Source organism: Fusarium tjaetaba (assembly GCF_013396195.1).
Source record: "Fusarium tjaetaba strain NRRL 66243 chromosome Unknown NRRL66243_c0000024, whole genome shotgun sequence".
NCBI classification, from domain to species: domain Eukaryota; kingdom Fungi; phylum Ascomycota; class Sordariomycetes; order Hypocreales; family Nectriaceae; genus Fusarium; species Fusarium tjaetaba.
Window position 1 is genome coordinate 201,349 of NW_023501220.1, and position 24,461 is coordinate 225,809.

The following is a 24,461-nucleotide window of genomic DNA, read 5'->3' on the forward strand; positions in this document are numbered from 1 at the left end:
GTTTGCCATGCTGTGAATCATTGACACCACCTCTCAATCTCAACTCCATCCAGCTCATCCAGGATACCAAAACTCATGTTCGTCTGCCTGGAAGCCACGACAATGACATCGAACTTTCTCAGGACGTCCTTTCGCCAGTCTTCATCCAAGAGACGTCGTACTTGAGGTAGTGCAGATTGCTTGACCAGAGAATCTGCCCAACATACGTCCACTTCCCGAGAAATAGCTAGATTCTTGACAAGATCTGCTCCTGGGGAATTATCAATCTGTGACTGACCAGCTTTGAAGCCCACACCAACTACAAGAACCCGGGGTGCCCTTCCTGTGACTCTTTGTCTCAGTCTCTTGAGCATTCTCTCGGCTAGTCTTGATGGGCGAGAATGCATCGCAAGCGTAGCGCACTCAAGCAAGGGGAAGTGACTATTTGAGAGGAGGTAGAAGGGGTTCACTGGGATACAATGTCCTCCCACGCCAACGCCTGGAGAATACGGCATGTATCCGAATGGTTTTGTAGAGGCTGCCTCGCAGACTTCATATGGGTTGATGCCGTGTGGGATACATGCATCTGCCATTTCATTCGCATAGGCGATGCAGACCATTCTCTGGCAGTTTTCATAAAGCTTCATCATCTCAGCTACTTCTGGCTTTGAAACAGGAACAACTGTCTCGAAGATAGTAGAATAGACTCTGTTTATAGCGTCGAGGGAGCCTGGGGTGATATCGTCCAAGCCCGAGATGATCTTTGGGATGGACTGGACAGGAGGTTCGACGCGGCCAGGATCAACTCGCTACGAATCGTTAGTATATGAGCCCGAGGTAAAAGGACGAATGAAGACTTACCTCAGGAGACATGCCAGCGAAGAATTGACGGTTGGCAGCCAATGGGCCAAGTAGTTCACGGGTCATACCGACCGCCACAGAGCTTTCAATCACGACCGTAGACCCAGAACGAGCCACTTCACCCACAGTCTTCAACGCATCGCGAAGATAGGATGAGTCGATGGTTTTGTCAGGCCTGAGAAGTGTTGGTACTGATATCAAGAAGTGCGTAGCTCTTCGCAAGTCTTGTGACTCACGAGAGAAACGCACGTTCTCTTGCCCCTGATACTCGACACCAAGGTCCGCGATCCTCTTTGCAGAGACATCAAAACCAATGACTTGGTATTTAGAGGAGAATGAGCTGACCAAATGGGTACCGACATAGCCGACACCGATGACTGCAATAACTGGCTCATCGTTCTGGCTGACCTCAACGGACTGACAGAGCGACTGATCAAGATCATCTGTATCTGATGATGGAGAGCTCAGGGGAGGGCTGTCAGGATAAAAGGTAAAGCTACTATCGAGACGCTGCCAAGGAGAAGAATCTCCGGGAGGTGTCAATGGAAGTGTCTTATTCTCTGCCAAGGCAGGGAGACCAGCCATCGGCTTTGGAGGCATCACTTGGGCCATTGCTATTGAACAAACAATAATAATATAGTAAATGAAATATGAGTCGAAGCATGAACGTAACCGACCGACATCCTGTGAAGAGACATCTGGTTATATGCCCTCAGCCATTGTACTTCCATATACCAAGCTCTATTGCTCAAGATCCCTAGCTTGTGCCTTGGTTCCTGAAGATCACTCAACTATCTCAAAGCAACACCAAAGTGAACCGCCTCTCTCAACGGTGTTTCCACGATGAGATCATCACTCTCATGAAACAAACTACCTCTACCGATTCTACCAATTTTCTAATCACGAAGCTGATCCATAGGAACTAAAGGTGCCCAATCGCGAGCATTAACCAAAATCGTCCGGCTTTAGGTTCAATCTCCTGGCTCCGCATTCCAGTCGACGTCGATCTTTCCCATGAAAAGCCTTTGAGAAGTCGATCATCCCGATATAGTAAAGTGTCTCACCTAAGGAGATAAACGACGGAAGCTAAGCCAGGGACTGTTGGTCTTGGCAGGACTTCTGCAAGGGCAACACGAGGTTATGTTGGATTAACTCTGACGCCTCCCGAGCGGAAATTCTGGGAAACGTTGGAAAGATGGTGTTTTGGATGGTTTCCTCATGGTGACGCATCAGTGGCTGTAAGCTCTGTTGCATGTTTTAGGGCGTGACTAGATTAGTCGCATCCACTTTGTTTGCTGTTTGTTAGTTAACCTTTGTTAGTATCACCGTTTACTCCTTCTGGTGTTGAGGTACCTCGAATCGAGCATGTGTGCTAACGATCATGCGATGGTAATTTGATATCTAGCAGATCGATTTATTGAACTCAATTCATAGGCTGGAAACGTTCTTCGCCGTCTAATTTCGGACAGTAATAACACACTATGGTAGGTATCTATGGTGAACAAGAAACTAGCATCGGACGACACTCCGAAATATTGCCATGACTAGAATATCGGCGATCTTAAATTCAAGCTACTCGTAGTATTCAGATATTCTTCTATCTGATCGACTGGTTTGTACCTCATTATGTCGTTGATGTTTGCTGTATTTCGGAGCTCCTCTCCGCGGTAGGCGTGAATATGGTGAGCCCGAATTTTGTAGTCACAATCCCATGGTGTTTCTGTACGAGGTCAAAGCTATACTTCGAAAACTAACTAGGCAGTCCTAGGAAGACAAGCTATACAAGCTTGAGAGTTAACTAGGGATCGGCACATGGGAAACTTGTTTGCCATGGACCCGGCCCTTCAACACCAAAACTCCATCCATAAACAAGAAACTTAAGCATGATGACGCCTCATGATAGCATATAGACGAGATATTTCAAATAGATCCAGTCTATCACCCTTAGAAGTACTGTTTAATTGGGCTGCCAGCTGTCTTACCGAGTTTTCATGGCGTTTGGCTCATGACTGTCGATATTCACGACTCACGTCAAGTTCCACTCACATCTGCATGGTACCAAAAAGAAACAGTAACTTGCGTATAGCATCATGCAGCTAGTTAATCTTCTGAGTTAGGCAAAATTTTCACATACTAATCACGGCTGGAGAGTCTCTATCTGGCGAGGAACACACCCTCTTTCACAACTTGGAAAGCCTCAAGACAAGTCCTGGCTAGTTCAGGTGAGTGGGCAACCTGAACGGGAGCTCCTGAATAAGTTTAAGGTTGCTTACAGATGAAAAATCGGCTAGAGAGTGTTTGTTTGTCTCCAGCAATCCCATGGGTGCATGGCTGATGAGGGAAGTGGTGGGCACTACGAGACTTGGTAGAAGGTGACGGGCTCAGACAAGCTGTCACAAGCTGCTAAGCAACACAGACTTGGCTGGTATATTATGCATGCCATATAAATGAAGAATATCGTTACAATAAAGAGTAGCTGCGCTTATAGGAGACCTTACTTGCAAAGCCTCTGACTTCCCCATTCCAACATGGAATCTCACTAGAAGACTTGCCGCATTCCAGGTAACCCAGGTACCTGGTTTCAGAGGACCGTTAAAAAGTTTCTCTCAACTACCGGACGTTGCAAAACCTTGCTTACCCGATCGAGCTGGTTTCTCGATCGGTGGAGCAACAAGTCTTGCGTCTTGACCCGCGAGAGACTAAAAGGGCTCTCCACTTGATGGCGTGACGTTGGTGGCATCAGAGCCAACACCAGCTTCGACGTTAAAGGAACGTTTGTCTAATTAGCAAACTATTCATCTTTAGTTTGTGTTTCGAAATACTTAGTAGCGGGTTTACTAATCTGGCCATGGTCATCATCGCGATCAACTTCGGACAACCCTGTCGGTGTAAGATGAAGCCCCATTTGGACTTGGTGATAGGGGTCAAAACACAGAATAATGTCTTTGAGCGATTATGACGAGAAAATTTTGATTCACGCATGGAGGTGATCGACGTCAGTGGAAGATGTCCGAGCTCATGATCGCGTCAGAGTCGACGGTGAGAAGTTGGCAGACTGGGCAACATGGAGCTCGATCAAGGAAGAGAAAGGAGTGTTTTTTATGATAGGGGTGAAATATCGAGTAATGATGCTTATGTTAAGCTTAAGTCTCAGTATAACTCATCTCTTGATGTAGAAGTTGTCTGCTCCTTGCCATATGCTCCAACTTCTCCTTCATCCGTCCCAAGAACCATTGTCTGTTTGTACTACCAACAACATGGCGACTTTTCATGTTCCCGAAGCTGATACTGCTAAGAGGACTGTAAGTTAACCTTCCCATCAGTAGGGCCTTGCTAACATGCAACAGGGTACCTCTGTGAGGAGCCCAACTCAGCAGGAAAAGAGCTACCCCCCCCTCCCCTCGTTCTTTACCAAGGGGTCAAACAACAGATATGTTCTCAAAGGCAATGAAGGTCACTTTCATGATGTAACTCTGGGAGACATCCTGGAGAGAACCAGTCAAGACGACGCAAGGTCGTCCGACGAAAGCATTGGCCCCTCATTGTTCACTTCCTCCCTCTCATACAAGTCTTCCTTTGCCCAGACATCTGTCTCCCAATTCTCGTCCAACCCTCCCACCAAGCCAAGCAGCCCATCTCCCGGAGAGTCTTCTCACCAAAGAGACCTCGTCATTCCTCGTCCCAGACTACCTGACCCGGTAGCCCGACGACGGGACAGCGGGTCGGTGTATAGTGTTGAAGATGTCTCGGCCCATGCCGTCGACTACACTGCCACTGCCACTGCCACTGCCACTCAAACCTCTCCTCGCAATTCAATCCTCAAGGAGAATGTTGCCCCTGCTCCAAAGGTTGAGATTGACTCCGAGTCTCAGAACTTGGATGAGTACCTGAGGAAATATGGTCAGAGGAAAGTCACTCGGCAAAAGTACATCATGACTGCGTTTCTGATTTCTGTCAAGTAAGTCTCGTTACTCCTCCACAAGATAATTACAACTCTAAAATCATGAAGTTTCATGTTCGTCTTTGCCTCTTGGTGGTGGCCTCGCTATTACTATGTCTACATCCCATTCATCTCATTCCCCCTTGTTCTCAACTGCATCATGATTGCCTCCATCATCTGTTTCACTCTCAAGAATCTCATCTCTGCTGAGAAGATCATTGAGCCCGATCATCTTGAGGACCTCATCATGATCATGCCTTGTTACAATGAGACCCTGGAAGAATGTACCAAGTCTCTTGATTCTTTGGTTGATCAAGTTGGCATTGATAATCACAAGAGGGGTATCATGGTCATTTGTGACGGCCGTGTCCGCGGCCCTGGAATGGAAAAGACGACAGCCCAATATCTCAATGAAGACATTTTCGTCGAGCAACTCCGCCGTGAGAAGATTACCAGAGCTTACAGAGCCTGGGATGGTCAAGCCATGGATGTCGAAATCTCATGGGGTTACTATAAGGGCGTCCCATTCTACTGCATTGTCAAAGAGCAAAATCAGGGCAAACGTGATAGCCTCATTGTTGTCCGCTCGTTTTTGTACAAGTTCAATATCAGAAACACCAACCCCACGACGATATTTTCTTCACAATTTCTGCTCTCGATGACGGACTGGCTTACACAAGAAGTCAAGGTCACTCAAGTGGACCATTTGATTGGCATGGATGCAGACACAGTTTTTGACAAGGTCTGCATTTCAGAACTGCTCAAAGAATCAAAATACCCAAATACCGTGGGCGTTTGTGGCTATGTTGCAGTCGATTTCAAGGACGGCAATTGGAATATGTGGTCAATCTATCAGAATGCCGAGTACACAATTGCTCAAGGCTTGAGACGACTGCATCAATCCATTGCCACCAAAAAAGTCTCATGCCTGCCAGGATGTTGCCAGCTGCTGAAAATCTGCGACATGACCTGCGGTGACAAGGTCCTGGTTGAGCTGTTTGGATATTATCCTAGACCGCTTGATGGCATGATCACACGCATCCGAGCCACTGCTTCTGAAGACAGAAATCACATCTGTCAGCTTCTTACGACCTTCCCAGAGGCGCAAACTCGGCAGGCACTGAGAGCTCGAGCATATACGGATGTGCCTCATTCTTGGAGTGTTTTCTTGTCCCAACGGCGCCGTTGGACACTTGGAGCTACAAGCAACGATTTGCTGTTGACGACAGCAAGACATTGCCAATGGTGGGAAAGAATCCTGGCATTTTCTAATGTCCTTACTTGGTGTCTTAATGTCTTTGTAATTGCTTCTATCGGATGCATGATCGTTGCTTTTATGCATCAGCCGTGGTGGATCATTATGGCCTTTGCAGGCATCATGATCGTACCACTCATCTACTACGTTATCATGGCTGTCTGGCTCCCTCAGTCGATGCTGGAGAGATTTCAGTATCTTTTTGGCCTTTTCATATTCGTTGTTCTCGGGCCATTTTTGAACATTGCAGTCATGGTATTTGCTGTTTTTAACATGGATAGCTTTGGCTGGGGCAAGACTAGGAAGGTCATCACTGAAACGCCTGAAGACCAGGTTCAGGAAAAGCAAAGATTAGAGGGCTCAAGCAGTGGATCAAACTCACCACAGCTGAATAGTGGAAGTAGTCAGGCTGATGAGACTGCAGCGGGAGTAACAGTCCGGAGGCCGACTGTAGTATACGTGCCGCCAGTTGCTCAACTCCAGTAGTTCGGTTATAGTTTGCAGTAGTTGAACGTCAAAGCCACAATACGATAGACTTAAAACTCCTAAATGTTAGTTAATTCCGATATTGATTAAGCCTAAAGTACGGGTGCATAGATAGCATTGAGGCATAACATGCACACCCACGTGTACATCCCCAGGTCCGTCGACCGACTGCTTGAGTCTCGGGTCTAACAAAGACACCCCTGTAACTTTCCTCAAGCGCCTCTTTCAACGTCGTCAACTAACTTACATCAAAGCGCGATCGTCAGCTCCCCACCCACCACCTGAAAGGCTGGCGTTTAGATTTACATAGCTCAAAGGCTAGAACCACCACGCTAGAAGAGGCGGCCCAGAAGCTCCTCCAACAACGTGTCGATCCCTTACCTCTCTTGGTAAAGTGCGGCTACTGCCTCCCAGGAACAAGGGGTGGTGTATGTAAGATGTAAGACGCCATGAGCTAGACATTTCCAAGTATGGTAATTCGGTTTGGCACAATCAATTGTTGATGGTGTATGGTATTCCAAGTTTGTGATCCTCACATGACGCAGAGTGACCAAATTCGCTCACTCTTGTCATTGTACTATCTTCTTTCTCCAATAGCCGATCAGTAACGGTATAGTCGATCCTTTCTTTGATCATGGCATGACCCACTGAGAGAGTCTTTACCGGAGGAAGCGTCAAAGCCAACAACGCCTCTTCATTGTCGTTGTAACTGAAAATAGGAGTTAACAAGACTAAAAAAGAACTTTACGTCAACGGGTTATCTTTGTTATCCACAAAAGAAAACATTCGTAATGCCGGTCTCGTCATCAATGCCCGTTGTTCGGATCGAGAATAGTCTTGAAGATGTCTGGTGGGCATCAAGGATTCAAAATACTCAATAGTCTAAGATGAAGGATTCGTCATGGATATAAGTTACTTATATCTAAGAGCTCTGGTGCACTTGTGTGTCGATCCTCAGTCTTTATCTCTTGAGCACAAAAGGATTCGTTGGATAATTGTTAGTGTTTCATAATGAAGTCTCTCACTCTCCTGTCGCTGGCTGCTCTACCAAGCATGGTCTTTGCACATGACTTTATGGTCAGACGCAAAGGAGCCGAGCTCAACATCGCTGCTCGTCATGATCATGCTTCAGTTCAGTCTGAGGGACTTGACAAGCGAGCTTCTTGTGGCAAGGATAGTGGCTCTTGTCCCAAAGGACAATGCTGCTCTGCCGCTGGCTACTGTGGCACCACTTCACCTTATTGCTCTTCACCTCAATGCCAAATGGCCTATAGCAACGGAAACTGTGACGGAAGGTAAGTTGGTTTCCGACCTAGGTATGCGTTGACGCCTGACCTAACTCATGTTCAGCAAGAAGCCCAAAGGTGATACCACAGCAAACATTCCCCGATCAACCAATGGAAAGGTACCTTATAGTAAGTATCCAAGCATAACTACCTAAACCATCGACCTGACCATATCTAGATGTGTATATCACCAACTGCACTACTCCTGGCACCTTCGCCCTGACCTTTGATGACGGCCCTTACAAGTACACCGACCAAGTCTTGGATGTTCTCAAGCAGAACAACATCAAAGCAACATTCTTCATCACTGGTACCAACCTTGGCAAGGGCCAGATCGATGATGAGACTACAGGCTGGCCCAAGATCCTCCGTAGGATGTACTCGGAAGGTCATCAGCTCGCCTCGCACACCTGGTCGCACCAGGATCTCACAGCTTCAAGTGACGAGGTCCGCCAGCAGCAGATCATTTACAACGAGATGGCCTTCCGTAACATCTTCGGGTTCTTCCCTAAGTACCTCCGTCCTCCGTACGGAACCTGCAACCGAGTCTCCGGCTGCCTTGACTATGCGACCAAGCTTGGTTATCATGTTATCAACTGGAACCTCGACACCAAAGATTTTGAGAACAACACTCCTGATAAGATACAGACTAGCAAGAACACCTTCTCTGAAGGCGTTTCTACTAATGCCAAGGCCAATGCTTACATCGAGCTGAGCCATGATGTCCAGGAGCAAACTGCCTACAATCTTACTGCTTTCATGATCAAGACAATCAAGGACAGGGGATACAAGGCTGTTCCCGTCGGAGAATGTCTGGGAGATGCCCGTGAGAACTGGTATGTCAGTGATCCTAACTTCAAGCCTTCGGTGCCTCTATACAGTGCCCCTCCTTGTAAGTATTTCCACCTGCAAGATACACTCCATCTAGATATGCCCCGATGTATCACAGAGTTTCTTTGAGCATGTGGTATCACTCGGCTGTTTCGGACCTTTATCTTGAACCCACAAAGCTTCAAGAAAGCAAGTACTGATGTTCTCAACAGCTTCCTCTCCTACAGCCGCTACTTCTTCTACTACCAAGGATGGCACATGCGGTGCTAAGAATGGCGGCACAAAGTGCACCGGATCCAAGTGGGGAGACTGTTGCTCCTACAACAACTTCTGGTGAGTCTTCAGTCCTAGCCCCTAGCAAGCAAAACACTGACCAACTATTTCTTCTACAGCGGCTCAACATCCGGATACTGTGACGGCGGTTGCCAATCTGACTTTGGAAAGTGCAACAAGTGGTCTACTGGAAGTGCTCTCATTGTCTCGGCCAATGGTCTTTGCGGCGACAAGTATCACCAGACTTGCAAGGGCTCTACATACGGAGACTGCTGCTCCAAGAGCGGAAATTGGTAAGTTATCTCTCACCCCATTACTACCTTTTATCTAATAACGTATCTAGTGGTAAGACGAGCGCATATTGTGGCACTGGGTGCCAGAGTGGCTTCGGAACTTGCACCTCCTCTAAGTGAGACGTGGGAATTTGATGCAACCTCTGGGAGAGCTTCAAGCTAATATATGACAACTCACCCCTGTTTATATACTTTCATGATGTAGACCTACGTAGTTGAATCAAATACGCATTTGGAGAATAAAGTAAAATTGGTACAAGGTCATATCAGTCTTGGACTCTTATGGTTTGCTCTCCCAGCAAATCCTCATATCTCTCTGTGGTGTTTGCCGGCGCCCCCTGAACTCATACAAAGTCGATCAGGAAGTCCTAGCAGCCCAAAATGCAGGAATAACCAGCCTCTGGCCTTTCTCAGCAAACAGCAGAGGTACGCAGCTGAGTTGCAAATCAACGGGGCTCGATTTTCAGCCCAACACGGCCGAGTGCAGTACTTGAACCGTGTTAACAAAAGCAACCATATACCAGCCCCTGTCTGATGATCTCTTTAAGTCTGTGTAATGAGGTTTGAACTTCTTGGTAAAATCCACCAAGCATATGTGAAAATAATGATATTGCTGCTCTTACTGGCCAAGCCATCGCACACTAAAACTCAAAATGTTATCAACATCTATCTTTATCGTCAACGCCGGGGCTTTATTCCTATGAGGACTCGACCGGCGCCACCAGGTGACACAAGATATGTCGGCTGTGTTCTTGTGTGCACAAACAACTAACTAGGATCTGTCACTCTCACAACATGCCGGCCCTTGTAAATCCAGGCGCCGCGGATCTGGCCACGCACGCGGCAGAATGCATGCAGCCGCTGTATCTCACAAATCTGCATACATAACAATGCTTTGTTATGTGGCGGGCAATCTCCTCGAAGATATGACACGGGTGTCAACAGATGCACGGATACCAGCAACTCCGAATATCACCGGGCGTGAAAGTCCCCAAGCAATAGGGGAATACCTTGACAGCTGCCTTGACCAACTTTGGTCAACTCGACTTGGTAACTTGGTGGGCGTTTGGAGGCTGCCGATGGCTTTTACGCCTACATGTATGTCTCAGAGTCGCCCACAGTTATTTTTCAGCTTAGAGTCTACAGTTTTCTCGACAAATCTGAAGGTTCTCAGCCGTAAGTATTAACCAACCGTCAGGCGCCTTGCCTTACCTTGCCTTGCACAACCGCCAGATTCTAGTGTTGTTTGCTCAACCGTTGTCTATCAGCGTTTGAGGCGGCACTCATCGACTGAGCGTTAGCCGTTTGTACCATGGCACCATATATATGTTTCCATCAGTTACAGTGGTTAATAAGCGCCATTTCTTATATCTCTGTCTTGTAATCCAGTGTTTCATGATGACGAATAAGGACACTCTTGGAAACAGATGTCTCATTCGACATCAGGCTTCAGGTTCTCATAGGGTGATTGCATTGTCGATGCATCATGCTACTAACTCAATGTAGTTCCAACTGCATTGTCAGTCTCTCGGATTTGTTGTTGGTGGAGATCGCTGCACGATTGCCATGTTTTTCTAGTCGAAATAATGCCGCGACCTGTTGAAAAGATAGCGAGCAATTGTTGGTAATAAAACTATGCTATAGAAGTTGATAGCCAATAACAAAATCATCAACCTCAACCAGTCAGCTAAGGTACTCCTCATCGTTGAATACAAAAATAACTTAGGCCGAGGGATATGCAATCCGGCCTCATAGAACAAAGGCGATCGTGGTCCCCCTAGATCTTGCTTGGATCTTGATTCTTCCGCTCTGTGTCTGATACTTCTCGTGCCTGTCACACCATGTTCAAGCCTCAGTACTGGACCAACACCTCTTGACCAACACCACAATCAACATTCATCAAGATGTGCTCTGCTTTGGTAAGCTCGTGCTGGAGGAGTACCATAAAAAGCAACAACAACAGCAACCTTCTCGCAGACAGATCTGATCAAGGCGTGCGTGGGGCCGGTGTGATCTAGAGTTTACCAGAAAAAGTTGTTTGTCTCAATGAACAAGGGCATGTACCATTGTACAGTGTGCGAGGCGTCAATGGTCATGTCCACAGGGGAATACCACATGGAAACGTGCGTTAAAGAGGGCCCAAGCTCGGCGGCCCTGGTCAGTGAGCAATAGCATTTCGAGACACGGCCAAGGTCGAGACGGGTAGCAACATCGACTGTAGATCAAGTCGGGGCACAGGGCAAAATCGGCAAAGAAAGAATAACATGTCGGCAATGGTTGATGCGATTGTGAATAATAATCCGTCAAACATCACGCGGCTAATAATTGCCGACTTGTTAATGTACACACTAGACTTTATATCTCCACAATAAGAAAGCCGTCCTCTCGTACTAAGAAATAGAGACAGAAGGGTAATAAGTCGAAAAGAACAGAACAATTGAATCAATCCCATGCGCGCAACCCCATCAAGGGTAGTAGTAATCTCACATAGCCCTCAACTTTGTAGGCTCCTTTCCCTAAACGCCCTGAACAGTTCGTACTTTGTCATTAGCAAAAATCCTTGAGAACCACCAACGACCGCATGACTTTCACAAGCCACTTCGCTGTGAACCACTTTTGTTGATATGAACTCCGTCGCCGTTGTAGACGTTGATGTTTCCCGACAGATCCACCAGGTAGGTATCTTGATACTCACTGGCGATCGTCCATGGCGAGATGCCGCGCGTCCGCACCTATCTGGCCAGTTTCCTACATTACCGTCGAGGCTAGAAGACGTGTTTCGACATCGTCCATACCCATCCCATCCATGCGAGGACCTTCCATCCCCTGAAGTCTTTGTTCGATCGCCTGGAAGCGTGGTTCGTAGCCGCCTCCAGTTCGGGCTTCAAGACTGTCCATGCGCTTCTCGATGTTGTCGAGGCGCTGCTCAATGCGCATTAGACCCTGGGCCATGTCGTGGTTCAGGCGGTCGAGTTTATTAGTGAAGGATCGGATCGATGTAGCCAGCGGCGCGTTCTCCTGACCAGGCGTGCCGGAGGGAGCTCGTGGCTCGTGGTTGTGACGTCCCTCTTGGATAGCAAAACGCCATTGGTTTCCGAGCTGAACTTCGCACACAGCCTTGGCGCGAAAGGGACAATCAATTTTGCGCGTTGAAGGGTTGCGCTTCTTGGCAGTGCTGTTGTACTTGACACCACCGCGGTCGCAAACGAGATCGTAGCGAGTGGGCTTTCCGTCGCGGTAGTTTGAAGCCCGAAGCTTGACAATTCCGTAGCCCTGGTCCTTTGCAACGCGCTGGACGGAAGCCATCAAATCTTCAAAGGTCCTAAATATACCTTCTGGTGGGGGTAATAGCGCTGGAGGTGGTGTATTCGGCATGACGAGTGATTGAGCCAGGGTGGCGGTTGCAACGGAACGGTTTAGATAAAGCGGAGAGGGCAAATAAGTTTGCCCAAGAAAAAACGGCTTCGGGGTGCTTTAATAAGACCGGGTGCGAGGTGTAGAATGAGATCGCAAATGGATGAGAGATGCTGTTGGCTTTGGTCGCGATGCTGTAGTTTACAGGGCAGGTATGCAAAAGGCTGGGTTCGACTTTCCCGCACTGTTCTAACTGTGATACAGGTATGGACCTAACAAGGTTTAGTGTTGATCCGGTCCGGGCCAGGCGGACCATTCACAGGCCAGACCTGCAGAAAGGTGGGGCCGTAGGTGACAGCAGGGTGCAGTCTACGTACCTGATGGATGCTGCGAAGCGTCGTTTTGTACGTCAAGCACAAGCCAGGGGAGGTAGCTTCGCGCAGAGCAAGGTGAGGTAAGGTACCTGACAGTATAAACGGAGTGGATAAGAGGTAAGGTAGGGAAGGGTGTGGAGGGGTCAAGCAACGTGCTGAGAGATTGAGATGGTGAGTTTGTGTAGCTTCAGCGGGTGCGACGATGGAAGGTAGAGACTATAGGTATAGTCAGTAGCAAGATTGATTGCAGGCTTGTGGTGAAAGAGATGTGTTTGCCGGAGGCGCTGGGCCCTTGATATAAATCAGGTTCTACAAGTGGAAACGGGGAAACGGTTCGAAGGGGGTGTGAAGAAGCTTCAGGGCTTGTTGAGGCTTCATCATCACCTAAGGCTGTTTGGATGCCAAGCACGTGACGGACGGGCTGAATTGGCCGTTGATACGGGTAGACGCAGCAGTTGCGGGCTTCGACTTGTTTCATGAACATTGAGGTGTTTGTCTTCCTCGTAGACCCTTTTGCTTGATGCCTGTGATACACTGACAATTGCTGCGTCCAGACAAAGAACTCGAGGTATGTCACCTCCATCGATCGACACGGTGCGGGCTTACTCTGACGGGTTCAGTTCAGTTCAGTTCAGTTCAGTCGCAGCTACAGCTACAGTTGCAGTCCCATAATACGGGCCACCGGTTCCTGGTTCCTGGTCCCTTGCTTGGTCGAGACTCGTTCCCTCAAAACGGCTCAGCTTACTTTGCTTCAACTGCATGTGCCTACGGTCTCATTCAACTTGGTTGCACCAACGGAAATCTAGACGTCAAAGCTTCTTCCCTTCCCCTAACTAACGACGCTTGCCCCACGTCACGCAAGGCAGAGACGAAGGAAGACACAGTTAACTAATAAGTTAATCTTTTGTATGCATCTATCCAACCCATCCATTCCTTACCTACTTCTAGAATATTACCCTGCATCAACAGAGTTTACAGTGCAAGCACTGACCATTTCTGTTAGGTCTTTGTATCCATCTCGGAATAAAAATAGAGCCCTGTCCACTTTTGCCAGTCTGATCCTTTCCCCATTGTCCACGCAAGCCTCTCATTCGCTCGGCCACCTGCGATCTCGTGTTGCTTCCTCAGCGCCATCAACTCTTGGATATCCTCTCTTTTGCCGGCCTTCCTACCCCATTCGCAAATATGAACCAGCAGCCTGCCGTTCAAAATCAGGCTCAGGCTCAGGCGCCAATTGCAGCCGGCCAGGATGACTGGGATGAAGCGCGCCTTGAAGAAGCCATGAAACGCCTCAAGCTTCTGCACATCAAGGTAACGTTGTTTTCAACGTGAGAAAACGGGATGCAAACATGCTCATCAGGCTCTTGTTTCAGGTCCGGCAATTGAACGACACCATTCCCAAGATGATCAAGCCGCTTGTGCAAAAGCAACCTTCACGTAGGCTCCCTGGTGTACTCATACTCTGAAACATCCTGAACTGACCCATCACCTATGTATAGCCGATGTCATGTTTGCAGCTTTCATGAACTCGGTCAATGAAGCGCAAGCAAACATCAAAGAGGTTACTGACTTGATGCGCGATGAGAAAAGTCGTGAAATCTTTGCGCAGGCCAAGAAGAGGAAAGAGGAAGAGCCCACGGGTATCAAGACGTGGGAATATTATGATCACCCAGACTGGTTCAGAATGGATGAAGAATAATGAGATACATGGAAAACATAGCATAGGCGTTTATGGACGGTTTAACTACATCATCGAGACATTAATGATAGGAGCAAGAGTATTTCAGGAAACGCTTTCGGACTTTTTACTACTGGAAGACGGCACATCAATATTATGAAGTTTAGAACAAAGTACTTTGCAGTTGTTCTCGATCCCATGGACCGTAGATAGATACAGAGGTTGCCGCCTCGCTCATTGGTGATACTCGACATCATGAATTCTAATGTTGCTTCTTTACCGATGAGGCACACAGAAGCTCGGTGAAAGGAAACAAGGTTTCGGGGCACTTATATAGAGTTTATGATCAATCACAGTCGAATTATCCTAAGTTGCATAATTTGCGGACGAGAGAGTTAACCCCTATGTTTCCATAAGACTGTTTCTTTCTCCGAGGACATGGACAAGATCACCATTTTCGACTACTCATCTTCAGATATGATCCAAGGCCGCGAGGCCCATATGAGTACGCCCCCCTGATTTTAACGAGCTTCCTCACTGCTCCGTAGCTTTATGATAACTTTCGGTACGCCAGCCGCATCACGATTAACGGCGGAGCATACATCGGGACCGACACCGAGCTACAAAGGGGGCCGATAGCTCATAATGGGAACACTGTTTGGGACATGGACTGCAAAAACTTATATTCTTCTGTATTTCCAAATCATGGAGTATGTCTAGCTTGAGTAACTACTATGTAGGTAGCTAAAGGCTCAAAGTTCTTCGGGGAGGGAACTTAGAGCCATAGTGATGGATATGGGCTACTTCTCTATCTTCTACCGACTGATCTTATTTCCAAACAATCGCTAGAATAAATATAAAATTCCCATGCTATGAACTTATCGAGTCACATTGTGACTTGCAGTCAGAGTACTATAGCATCAGGTTGAGTCAAGACTCAGCATTTCGGTATCTACTGTTTCTGGACTTGGTAAAACTTCTAAATAACATTTGTATGCATCTGAATACAAGTAGGCTATTGAGTTAGCAGCGAGATCGGCCGGGCAAGGTATCGTATTATTATTCAGAGCAAATTAGAAGATTGAAACAAACAGGGTGAATGTTTCAAAGAGTCGATTTGCGACTTACGCTCAGCTTTTGGTCTTTTTAGTCTAAAAAGCAAAGCCTGATTCTCCATTTCGTTCCATCCCAGTGCTGTAACGCATCGTCTATCCATTAACTAACAGAAAATTCTTTTCGTCTATCTCAGGCTATTCGGCAGCGTTCGGGAAACACAGAGATATGCTCTGTTTTGGCGAAGCTGACACAAATGAAGCTTACTTTCTGTCTACCTACTTACCTCACCACGAACTAAATGCGACTACCTCACCCTCAGGGAGCAAGAAAATTACAGGCCTTGATATAGGGTGTCAAAATAAACGTCACGTAGCAAAGATTTCCCTAAGTTTAGGATAGATTTACCTAAATATCTTCATCGCTTAGGATCAATGTCCTGAGTTTTCTTTCCTCTCCTTGCTGACCCTGAAGATCTCTTTTACATCCAAGTGGAGCCTGCGGCTGGACGAAAGTGCAAAGCCACATTGTGGCTGTATCACGTGCTAAGTGCGCTAGTCCCACCACGAATTTTACACACCCACACAGAATTAACAACTCGAGTGTTTTGCGAAATCTCCTCTCCTACTCTCGCGACCAACGTCCAACACCAACTAACCCGAGCAGCTCAGTCAAATCACCAAGCCGCTACAATGGTTAACCACAGAGTCACCTACCGCCGCCGCAACGGGTGAGTTTTTCCCTCCGAAGCTGTCGAGTCTCTTCGCTCTCGAAATGTGTCGAGATACCATTTCTCGCCATACAGCCTCATACTTCCGACACGACCATACGATCAGGAACTAACCATGCTCCTAGCTGGAACACTCGATCCAACACCACGAGGACCATTCGTACACCTGGTGGTGAGCTCCGTGTGCTTCACATCAAGAAGCGAGGCACCGTTCCCAAGTGTGGTGACTGCGGCTCCAAGCTCTCAGGCGTAAGTCGACCAAGACAGCGAATCTTCTGCGATACGAGGGATGAGACAATACGGGGACGGTAAACGGGCGCTGGCTGGCATGCGAGATATTGAAAGGCTCGACGTTAAGGCCAAAGCCCTTACATATCACGAGAGGAAGGAGATTACCAAGACACATCCCACCAACTGGCTTCCCGTTTTGTCTCAACCTTCTGTCGCAAAGGATTATCGGCCTACCGTGGAATATAAGGACTGACCTAATTCGTGTAGATTCCCGCTCTCCGACCCCGCGAGTACTCTCAGATCTCCAAGCCCAAGAAGACCGTCCAGCGCGCCTACGGTGGTTCCCGATGCGGCGGCTGTGTCCGCGACCGTATCGTCCGAGCTTTCCTCATTGAGGAGCAGAAGATCGTCAAGAAGGTGCTCAAGGAGCAGGAGCAGAGCCAGAAGAAGAAATAAATGCAATCTCCATTGCTAGGTTAGGCTTTGCGTGGGAAAGGCAAGGAACTCCGAGGACTCGGTTCATTGCTTTGGTGTTCATTAGGCAAAAAGGGACTGCATGATACATCGGGCCGGTGCCAAATGGTTGGCCGTCCGCCGTCTTAGGACTGCTACTATCCTCTTGGTGACTTGAATGAGAAAGAACATCAAGCTGGCGTGGATTTTGCATGAGTGATGAAGTATTGTTGGTGTGGCGAAGGTGTCAGAAAAATTATGACCATGAAAGTGAGATAAAAGTTAATGGCGCCAACTAGGTCAAATTACATCCACAGGTTGACAATATGTGTTTTCAATGATTCCTTGTCATCTGAACGGGTTCTCCCTTTCTGTCATCTCAAATTCGTAGACTGATTAAGGCGAGGTGAAATCATGACGTGCTAAAATTATCTTTCCCCCACTTACTTGGACAATCTCTTCCAATTCCTACATTGAAACGAGAAATCCTTCCCTCACCACAACCGTGAGCCTTAAAACCCACGATATTGTCACGATTGGCATTCTGCCATGTCATCACGAAGTCTCATCCGGCCTTGCAGCGCACAACGAGCAGTGTGCCAAGCTCTCGTCCAGACGCCGCGACCTAGATCCGCAACTACGGTTTTCAGAGCCACCACCTCGACAGTCTCACCGCATTCTCAAGCCTCTACATCAAGTCGCCGGCTTTTCCACACCCTTCCGAGCCGGAGAAAGGATCAACAGCCACCAGCGCACCCTCCCCCAACCGACTTTGCAGAGCTCGACGTGCTCGGTAATACTCCAGCGCCTTCAACTTCGGTCGATGTGTGTATGTATGATGGATTTGGACTGAACAGCGGCATCACTGTGACGGGCGGCAACGGCGTTTTGTTGGTTGATGGCGAGGTGTTCAACTGGCGTCCGTGGGAGGCCAAAGGCTCAATGAATCTCGTCAACAAGAAGGGCCAGTTTGAGCTACCACCAAAGGCCTTTGCGCTATTTGATCTACTGTGGCCCCGACCTGGTATGTTTTTATCCTCGTCACTTGCGTCATGGCATGTTTCGCACCTTTGAGGAGAATGCTCTTTGCTAATCAAGTCACAGATCTTCTCATCATCGGGGTCGGCCCATCTATCATGCCATTGGCACCCGAAACGAGACGACTTATATCGGAACTCGGTATGCAAATCGAAATTCTAGACACGAGAAATGCAGCTGCGCAGTTCAACTTGTTGGCCACAGAACGAGGCGTTTCGAACGTAGCAGCTGCTCTAATACCCATTGGATGGAAGGACGGCGTTGGGGCGGAATGAAAGCAGCTGAATCGAGAGGCGCACTTCGAACGTGTATTTCTATTGTAAGAGTATGAACGTAAGGGCAGGATGCATATATTCGCTATTTATCTTGAACCGGGAAATGGCGAGTCCTCAAACTGACTATTTTGCTTGTACAATGAAAGCAATCGGCATTGGGTTCGGAAAGCACCCTGTCCTCAAATTCTATATTCGCTCTCTATGTGCCGTGATGTATCTTTCAACAGTCAAGGCCAGGAACTTGTGTTGCCAAAGTCTAAGTATGATAGATGGATGGCCAAGGACTATGGATTGTAGATAGTGAATGGATATCAAGTACTTGCATTTATTGCACATGAATGTACTGTTTAGCTATAAGGTACGCAGTCTGCCCCTAAACCAAACACATATTGCTATTGTCGAAAATGCCATCTATGATGTCTTCTTCGAAGCCAACTTGTCTAATTCAACGATATAAACCTTTAAAAAAAAAAAAAAAAAAACACGATTGCACAGTAAAGAGCGATTTCTTCGAGATTCTATTCCGAAATTCCATCACCTTCAGGGTAGGCTTCATGCACAACATGCCTCAATGCTGCACAAATAATTGGTTCCCCCCAATGGCGATCTACTTCGCCCACAAGGTATGATGCAATTGTGTAATTGGTTGCTTCCCTGAACTTTGACAATTACCTTACTCAAACCAAATAGTCTCTCCATTCTCATCATCAATGTCAATCCAGCAACGCTACCCAATATCCACACTAAAGATCATCGATTTCAGCATCGAATTTTGACATAATTAGGCCGCACTTGACGCAATTTCTTGTTGTTTGGCGCGCGCCCTGACCGCGGTTCGCGTGGGGCACATAACTTTAGTACCTAGGGTCCAGGAACTTCAAAAGCTTGGCTGGGCCTTGGGTTGTTGATCGTTCAGGTTCTCGTTGTCAACTGGGCTTCTCTATGAATCTGCAAGTCTTTGCGGCGTTACACTATTTGACTTGTTTCATGCCGATTGTATGAGACAGCTGCGGTGGTCGGAGAAACACGCGAACTTGGTGTTACTCGTGTAATACCAATCAATCAATCCCTTGTTGGTGACTCAACAGCAGCTTCAATCTCTGATACAACGAAGAACAATCGCCCCAAACCAAATCCAATTGCGACTCAGTCCCTCTTTCTTATCAATTATAGAAAATTCGCAACAAACTTATAACACCTCCGCCAATATCCTGGTTTAACCCCGACGCACTTATGGCCTCTCCTGCAGCGAGCGTCCAACAGGACGATATCGACTCCACTGGCCCTCACCTCACTGACCCGGCTTTGCTGAAGGATCATTCAGAGTTCAAGTCCTATACAACAAGTCGTTTCACATACTCTGGAATTCGGGTTTTCTACCGAAAACGTATCAAGGCAGACGCACTACCCCAAAAGCCTGCTCCATTACCACTATTGGTATTTCTGCATGGCTTGGGCGGCTCTGTTGCCCAGTTTCATCCTCTGTTAAGTAGTCTGGTGGATGTGGCCACTTGCATGGCAATTGATTACCCCGGTTGTGGCCGATCTGATTTCTCAGTCCTTGATTGGGAAGCCTACACGACGGATGCTTTGGTAGAGCTTTTGGAAACAGTCATTGAGGACTATCGAGACAAGGACGCAGGCCAACGAGTGGTCCTGATCGGCCATAGCATGGGGGCAAGTCTCGCTGCTAAGCTGGCCAACACGCAAGTCGAGCACACAACCTCTTTAGCCGAGTACGTCGTAGGGTTGGTGGCTATCTGCCCTGTGTCAAGCCCTCCTGATGAATCAAAGACGTGGTGGGCTCGGGTGGTACTTTGGGCTCCGGAATGGATGTTTAATCTTTGGCGAGTCTGGAACGGTTGGGGAGGACACAACAGTACCAGCGTCAGGCGTTTCGTTGGAAAGGATGCTGACGAGGCTACCCGAAAACTCCAATATCGCTTCAACAGACAGAGTCGAACCCCGGTCTTTAGACGTATGGCCAATGGCGCCCTACCACTCTATCAAAACGGCAAACCTAAAGGCGGCCTCCCGACCTTAGAGGTCTGGGCAGGATTAAATATCCCCGTCTTTCTGATAGGTGCTGAGGGGGACACTGTTGTTTCGCCTGAAGAAGCCACAAAGATTGCTAACGTATTGAACCCTGACAAGACTCTGCCAGAATCAGGGGCATCGGAGGAGACACATGAGGCTATCGACGAAGCTGCTGCCCCCGTCAGCACTTCTACAAGACCGCAGGATCATATTCCACAAGCTATTGAAGATATCAATGATGATGACTTCACAAAGGCTAAGTCTTCGGTGGCTCCCAGTTCAGAAGGGGACAGCCCCAATGATCCCTCAACCCCCAACGAGACTATGACTGAACTACCTGCGCAACCGAACCACCCCAGGAAGGTAGTAAAGGCCACTGTTATGCCAATACCTGCAACACACGCTGTCCTCTACGCCCCTTGCTCAGCTCGTGCCGTCGCCGGGTTAATTTCTGATTTTTTGGCCACACACGTTACTGGAAGACTTTCCCTGGCCTGGCAACTGCAATACCTCAACCAGGAGGGAAAATGGGACGTCAAAAATCTTAACAAGTGGAAGTCTGTTACTCCAGTATCCGACCCGATTGGACGTCCTGGAAAACCCATTTTCCGAGCACTCAAGACACTTCGTGAAGTGGATGATGTCCATTCTCCACAGAATTTTATTTCAAACTGGGGTTCTATTGTCAAAGATGTCATTGATATCTCCAAAGACCATCCTAAATATGACCCCCGCGGTCTAGAACGAGCTGGAATCCATTATCATAAGTTCGCCACAGTTTCGAAGAAACCCCCAGAGGATCGTGAGGTTGAAGGTTTTATCAAATTAGTTGACGACCTTCGAAGTCGGCAGCCTGCGCGTGCTGCCACCGAGGGCTGGACAAATCCAGAGCAGTGTGTCATTGGAGTGCACTGCCATTACGGCTTCAACCGCACGGGATACCTTATCGTATGCTATCTCGTTGAGCGGTGCGATTTCGGTGTTCAGGAGGCTATCGACACATTTGCCAAGGCGAGGCCAAATGGGATCCGCCACTCGCACTTCAAGGACCATCTATATGTACGATACAATATTGGTTCGGCTTCAGTCAGGCGGTCATGATCATCAAGGGGGAAAGGCGTTTGGTTAAGGGGGTTAACTGTCACAAGCGAGGAGTACATTGACTTAAAACATTGACTTACATAGGAGTTTGGCTGGTAGTATTTGTTGGTAACTAGCGTATAGATAATTGACTGTTCGATGCTTTGATCGCAGTCAAGCATTGTAGCGGTCACTGGATAGACATGATATTCCACCCAATTTTTTCAGGTCTGTATTGAGGTGAACTGGTCAACTTTTAGACTCGTGTACCACTGGCGCTATGCTGGAATAACGACAATGAAGATGATTATCTGATTTCATGTAAATTGGATGTCTCAATAGACAGGAGCTCAGAAATTGCTGTAGTTGTGTTGGTATGAAAACTCAAAGTTCAAACGCACCATAGGCAGGTTAATGAATAAATCTACTATAGATTGGGTATACCACTCTACATATCTTGCCCAAGATCTCCCTGCCCGCCTCTTGCTAAACCCATATAAGTCGTGTAATCATTCTAAGAAATGCAGTATACCCATTAAACCTCGATAGCATGGTACTTGTTACCAAGAGACCAAACTTCGTCGAGTGCCTCCATGCCAACATCTTGAAGACTGACCTTGCTCATCTTGTCCTTGAGTTCCGAGGTGATCGCGTCAACGTCAACCTCAAGGTACTCCCGTAGATACTTACCAACATCGGTGTTCTCAACATTACCACGGATGTTCTCTGTTCGGGGGCCACCAGAACTGTAGATATTGACGTCGACGGCAGTGTGGCCGTGGGTACTCCAACCGACGTGAGCGCGTAGGGAGATGAGAGCTGAGAAGAGGACAAGGGCGCTCTCAGGATGATCAGCAATGGTGGTGATCTCCTTATCAGAGGCGTTGGAGATACCAAGGCCGCGAACGATGAGTTCCTCGTTGATGTACTTCTTTAGCTTCTCCTTATTCTTCTTGATGTTGGAATCAGAGGCGATGTGTGTGTTGAGCTTGGCGTGAAGCCACTCAGCTGAAGCGGTAGCATTCGCAAGTGCCTTGGGATACCAGTTGTAGACTGGGAGGTGACCAGGTTCCTGAATCGCAGTGGCAAGACCACCAGTTTCATGATCACTGGTCGCGACAAGAACGGTTTCAGTCTTGCTCTCCTTGATGAAGTCGAGAACAGCTTGGAATGTCTTGTCATACTCGAGAACCTCGTGGACCTGAGCTGCAGGATCATTGATGTGGCCGGCATGGTCAATTCGGCTGCCCTCGATCATGATGAAAAAGCCCTTGTCACTCTTTTCAGTAGCCTTCTCAAGAGCGCGAAGAGCGGTCTTGGCCATTTCGCTCAGGGAGGGGTAGACGTCGTTGTGGTTTCGACGGTCAATCTCAAAGGGGATGTCCGTTGGGGCAAAGAGTCCGAGGAAAGGCAGCTTGACGTTGTTGCCGCCCTTGAGGGCGTCAAAGCCGGCGCGACTGTCGGTGTAGGTCCAGTTGTGCTTTTCCTTTGCAATCTTGATCACGTCCGTGTCGTCGGCTCGGCAGCTGCCCTCTGTGCTGTTGGGCAAGAAGTTGCAGCGGCCACCACCAAGCATCAGATCAACAGTTCGGCCCAGGACACCTTCTCCGATCTGTTGAAGGGCAATCTCGTCTTCCATCTCGCGGAGGATCACGTGGGAGTTGAAGCAGGCTGGAGTCGCATCCTAGGCAGTATTCATTAGTTTCGTAATGACCTAATACCCTCCTCTAGTCATACATACCTCAATCTTTGTTGTAACAACAAGTCCAGTATGATATCCAGCACGCTTGGCAGCTTCTAGGACGGTTCCACAAGGATCGTGGTTAGGGAGTGTAGAGATCGCACCATTGTAGGTCTTCTTGCCACAGGAGAAGGCTGTCGCACCAGCAGCGCTGTCTGTAACCAGGGAACTACTGGAGCGAGTCCGGCTCGTGCCCCAGAAATGCTTATCGAGAGTGAGGGTATCGCCGTAGGGAAGCTCTTCCACGTGTTGTCGGAAGCTACGCGTCAAGGACAAAGGTGCAGGACCCATGCCGTCTGACACCATGAAGACGAGGTTTCGCTTAGAGGCTGGCGTGTTGTGTTCATGCTTTGTTTGTTGCTCATGCTGGGTCCAAATAGCAACAACAATAACAGCAGCAGTGGCAATCAGAGCCCAGGCAAAGAGACCGAGTTCACGGAGTCGCGAGTTCCGGGCGCTCTTATCGGCCTGAGCATCGGAGCGGCCTTCACCGTCACCGGACAAGAGAGGATCGCTTTCGTTGGCCTGAGGAGAAGACATTGTTAGCTGAAGGGAAAACGTGGGAGGACAGGATAAGTCTCGGACTGAGGCAGAAGGGAAGAAGAGGAGAGACAAACCATTGTACGGTATCTGGCCGCGTAAGAAGGAGGAAGAGGAAGAGGAAGAGGGTTGGGTTGTGCAAGGTGCAACAAGACAACAGAAAATGGTTGGATAGGCGATTATGCGACACTACGAGTTGGAGCTATGCGGGGGTAGCTTCAGAGCTTGTTACAGGGGGCTACAGTTCCATCAGTGGTGGACCGGGTGACATCAGTGGTTCACGTGGGTGGAGCGGGATGAAGGCCTATTGCTCACTGATAATCAGTTTTTGGAGAAGATAACCAATCGTGAGATCTTATCTTGACCACGCGAGCATAATTTTAAGGTAATCGAGATCATGGGGTTTTGCTCTTTTCTCTGGTCTCCAAATTTGCATTTGAACCTTCACGTGCGCTTATCTCAGGTACTGGTAGTCGAACTCTATACTAAAGAAACCCAACTCTATAAAACCTCTAGTGACTCGCAATTTCACGATCCTCATTTTCACCCAAAGATTCGACAGATGCATCTTCAAATAAAGAAGTAGACCCGACTTCCGTACCGTTGTTTCAACAAGCGGTGACGGCTCGCGACGACCCGTCATATACGATAACTCAAATTTCAAGCTTATTGG

The 24,461-nt window shown here is 48.1% G+C and overlaps 9 protein-coding genes across 9 annotated transcripts; 6 read left to right on the forward strand and 3 right to left on the reverse strand.

The window, feature by feature from the left end:
- Positions 1-17: 17 nt before the first annotated feature.
- Positions 18-1,452, reverse strand: FTJAE_1217 (Vi polysaccharide biosynthesis vipA tviB; the record flags this gene model as incomplete). Its single annotated transcript, XM_037345190.1, has 2 exons — positions 18-788; positions 841-1,452. 2 exons carry the CDS (start codon positions 1,450-1,452, stop codon positions 18-20), a joined length of 1,383 nt encoding a protein of 460 aa, XP_037211689.1.
- Positions 1,453-4,097: 2,645 nt separating this feature from the next.
- FTJAE_1218 (chitin synthase) lies at positions 4,098-6,521 on the forward strand (the record flags this gene model as incomplete). The annotated part of the gene is made up of 3 exons (XM_037345199.1): positions 4,098-4,142; positions 4,188-4,798; positions 4,850-6,521. 3 exons carry the CDS (start codon positions 4,098-4,100, stop codon positions 6,519-6,521), a joined length of 2,328 nt encoding a protein of 775 aa, XP_037211690.1.
- Positions 6,522-7,532: 1,011 nt separating this feature from the next.
- Positions 7,533-9,324, forward strand: FTJAE_1219 (chitin deacetylase 1; the record flags this gene model as incomplete). Its single annotated transcript, XM_037345210.1, has 6 exons — positions 7,533-7,816; positions 7,872-7,936; positions 7,986-8,699; positions 8,851-8,971; positions 9,031-9,204; positions 9,255-9,324. 6 exons carry the CDS (start codon positions 7,533-7,535, stop codon positions 9,322-9,324), a joined length of 1,428 nt encoding a protein of 475 aa, XP_037211691.1.
- A 2,628-nt stretch (positions 9,325-11,952) lies between these two features.
- On the reverse strand, positions 11,953-12,579 carry FTJAE_1220 (uncharacterized protein; the record flags this gene model as incomplete). The annotated part of the gene is made up of 1 exon (XM_037345222.1): positions 11,953-12,579. One exon carries the CDS (start codon positions 12,577-12,579, stop codon positions 11,953-11,955), a length of 627 nt encoding a protein of 208 aa, XP_037211692.1.
- Positions 12,580-14,117: 1,538 nt separating this feature from the next.
- On the forward strand, positions 14,118-14,631 carry FTJAE_1221 (uncharacterized protein; the record flags this gene model as incomplete). The annotated part of the gene is made up of 3 exons (XM_037345232.1): positions 14,118-14,243; positions 14,306-14,369; positions 14,432-14,631. 3 exons carry the CDS (start codon positions 14,118-14,120, stop codon positions 14,629-14,631), a joined length of 390 nt encoding a protein of 129 aa, XP_037211693.1.
- Positions 14,632-16,355: 1,724 nt separating this feature from the next.
- Positions 16,356-17,080, forward strand: FTJAE_1222 (50S ribosomal L34e protein; the record flags this gene model as incomplete). The annotated part of the gene is made up of 3 exons (XM_037345243.1): positions 16,356-16,393; positions 16,519-16,642; positions 16,892-17,080. The coding sequence occupies 3 exons, from the start codon at positions 16,356-16,358 to the stop codon at positions 17,078-17,080; spliced, it is 351 nt and encodes a 116-aa protein (XP_037211694.1).
- Positions 17,081-17,626: 546 nt separating this feature from the next.
- Positions 17,627-18,390, forward strand: FTJAE_1223 (alkaline phosphatase; the record flags this gene model as incomplete). Its single annotated transcript, XM_037345254.1, has 2 exons — positions 17,627-18,101; positions 18,182-18,390. 2 exons carry the CDS (start codon positions 17,627-17,629, stop codon positions 18,388-18,390), a joined length of 684 nt encoding a protein of 227 aa, XP_037211695.1.
- Positions 18,391-19,623: 1,233 nt separating this feature from the next.
- FTJAE_1224 (peroxisomal serine-active lipase) lies at positions 19,624-21,528 on the forward strand (the record flags this gene model as incomplete). Its single annotated transcript, XM_037345265.1, has 1 exon — positions 19,624-21,528. One exon carries the CDS (start codon positions 19,624-19,626, stop codon positions 21,526-21,528), a length of 1,905 nt encoding a protein of 634 aa, XP_037211696.1.
- Positions 21,529-22,042: 514 nt separating this feature from the next.
- FTJAE_1225 (alkaline phosphatase) lies at positions 22,043-23,788 on the reverse strand (the record flags this gene model as incomplete). Its single annotated transcript, XM_037345276.1, has 2 exons — positions 22,043-23,191; positions 23,249-23,788. 2 exons carry the CDS (start codon positions 23,786-23,788, stop codon positions 22,043-22,045), a joined length of 1,689 nt encoding a protein of 562 aa, XP_037211697.1.
- Between the last annotated feature and the right edge of the window lie 673 nt (positions 23,789-24,461).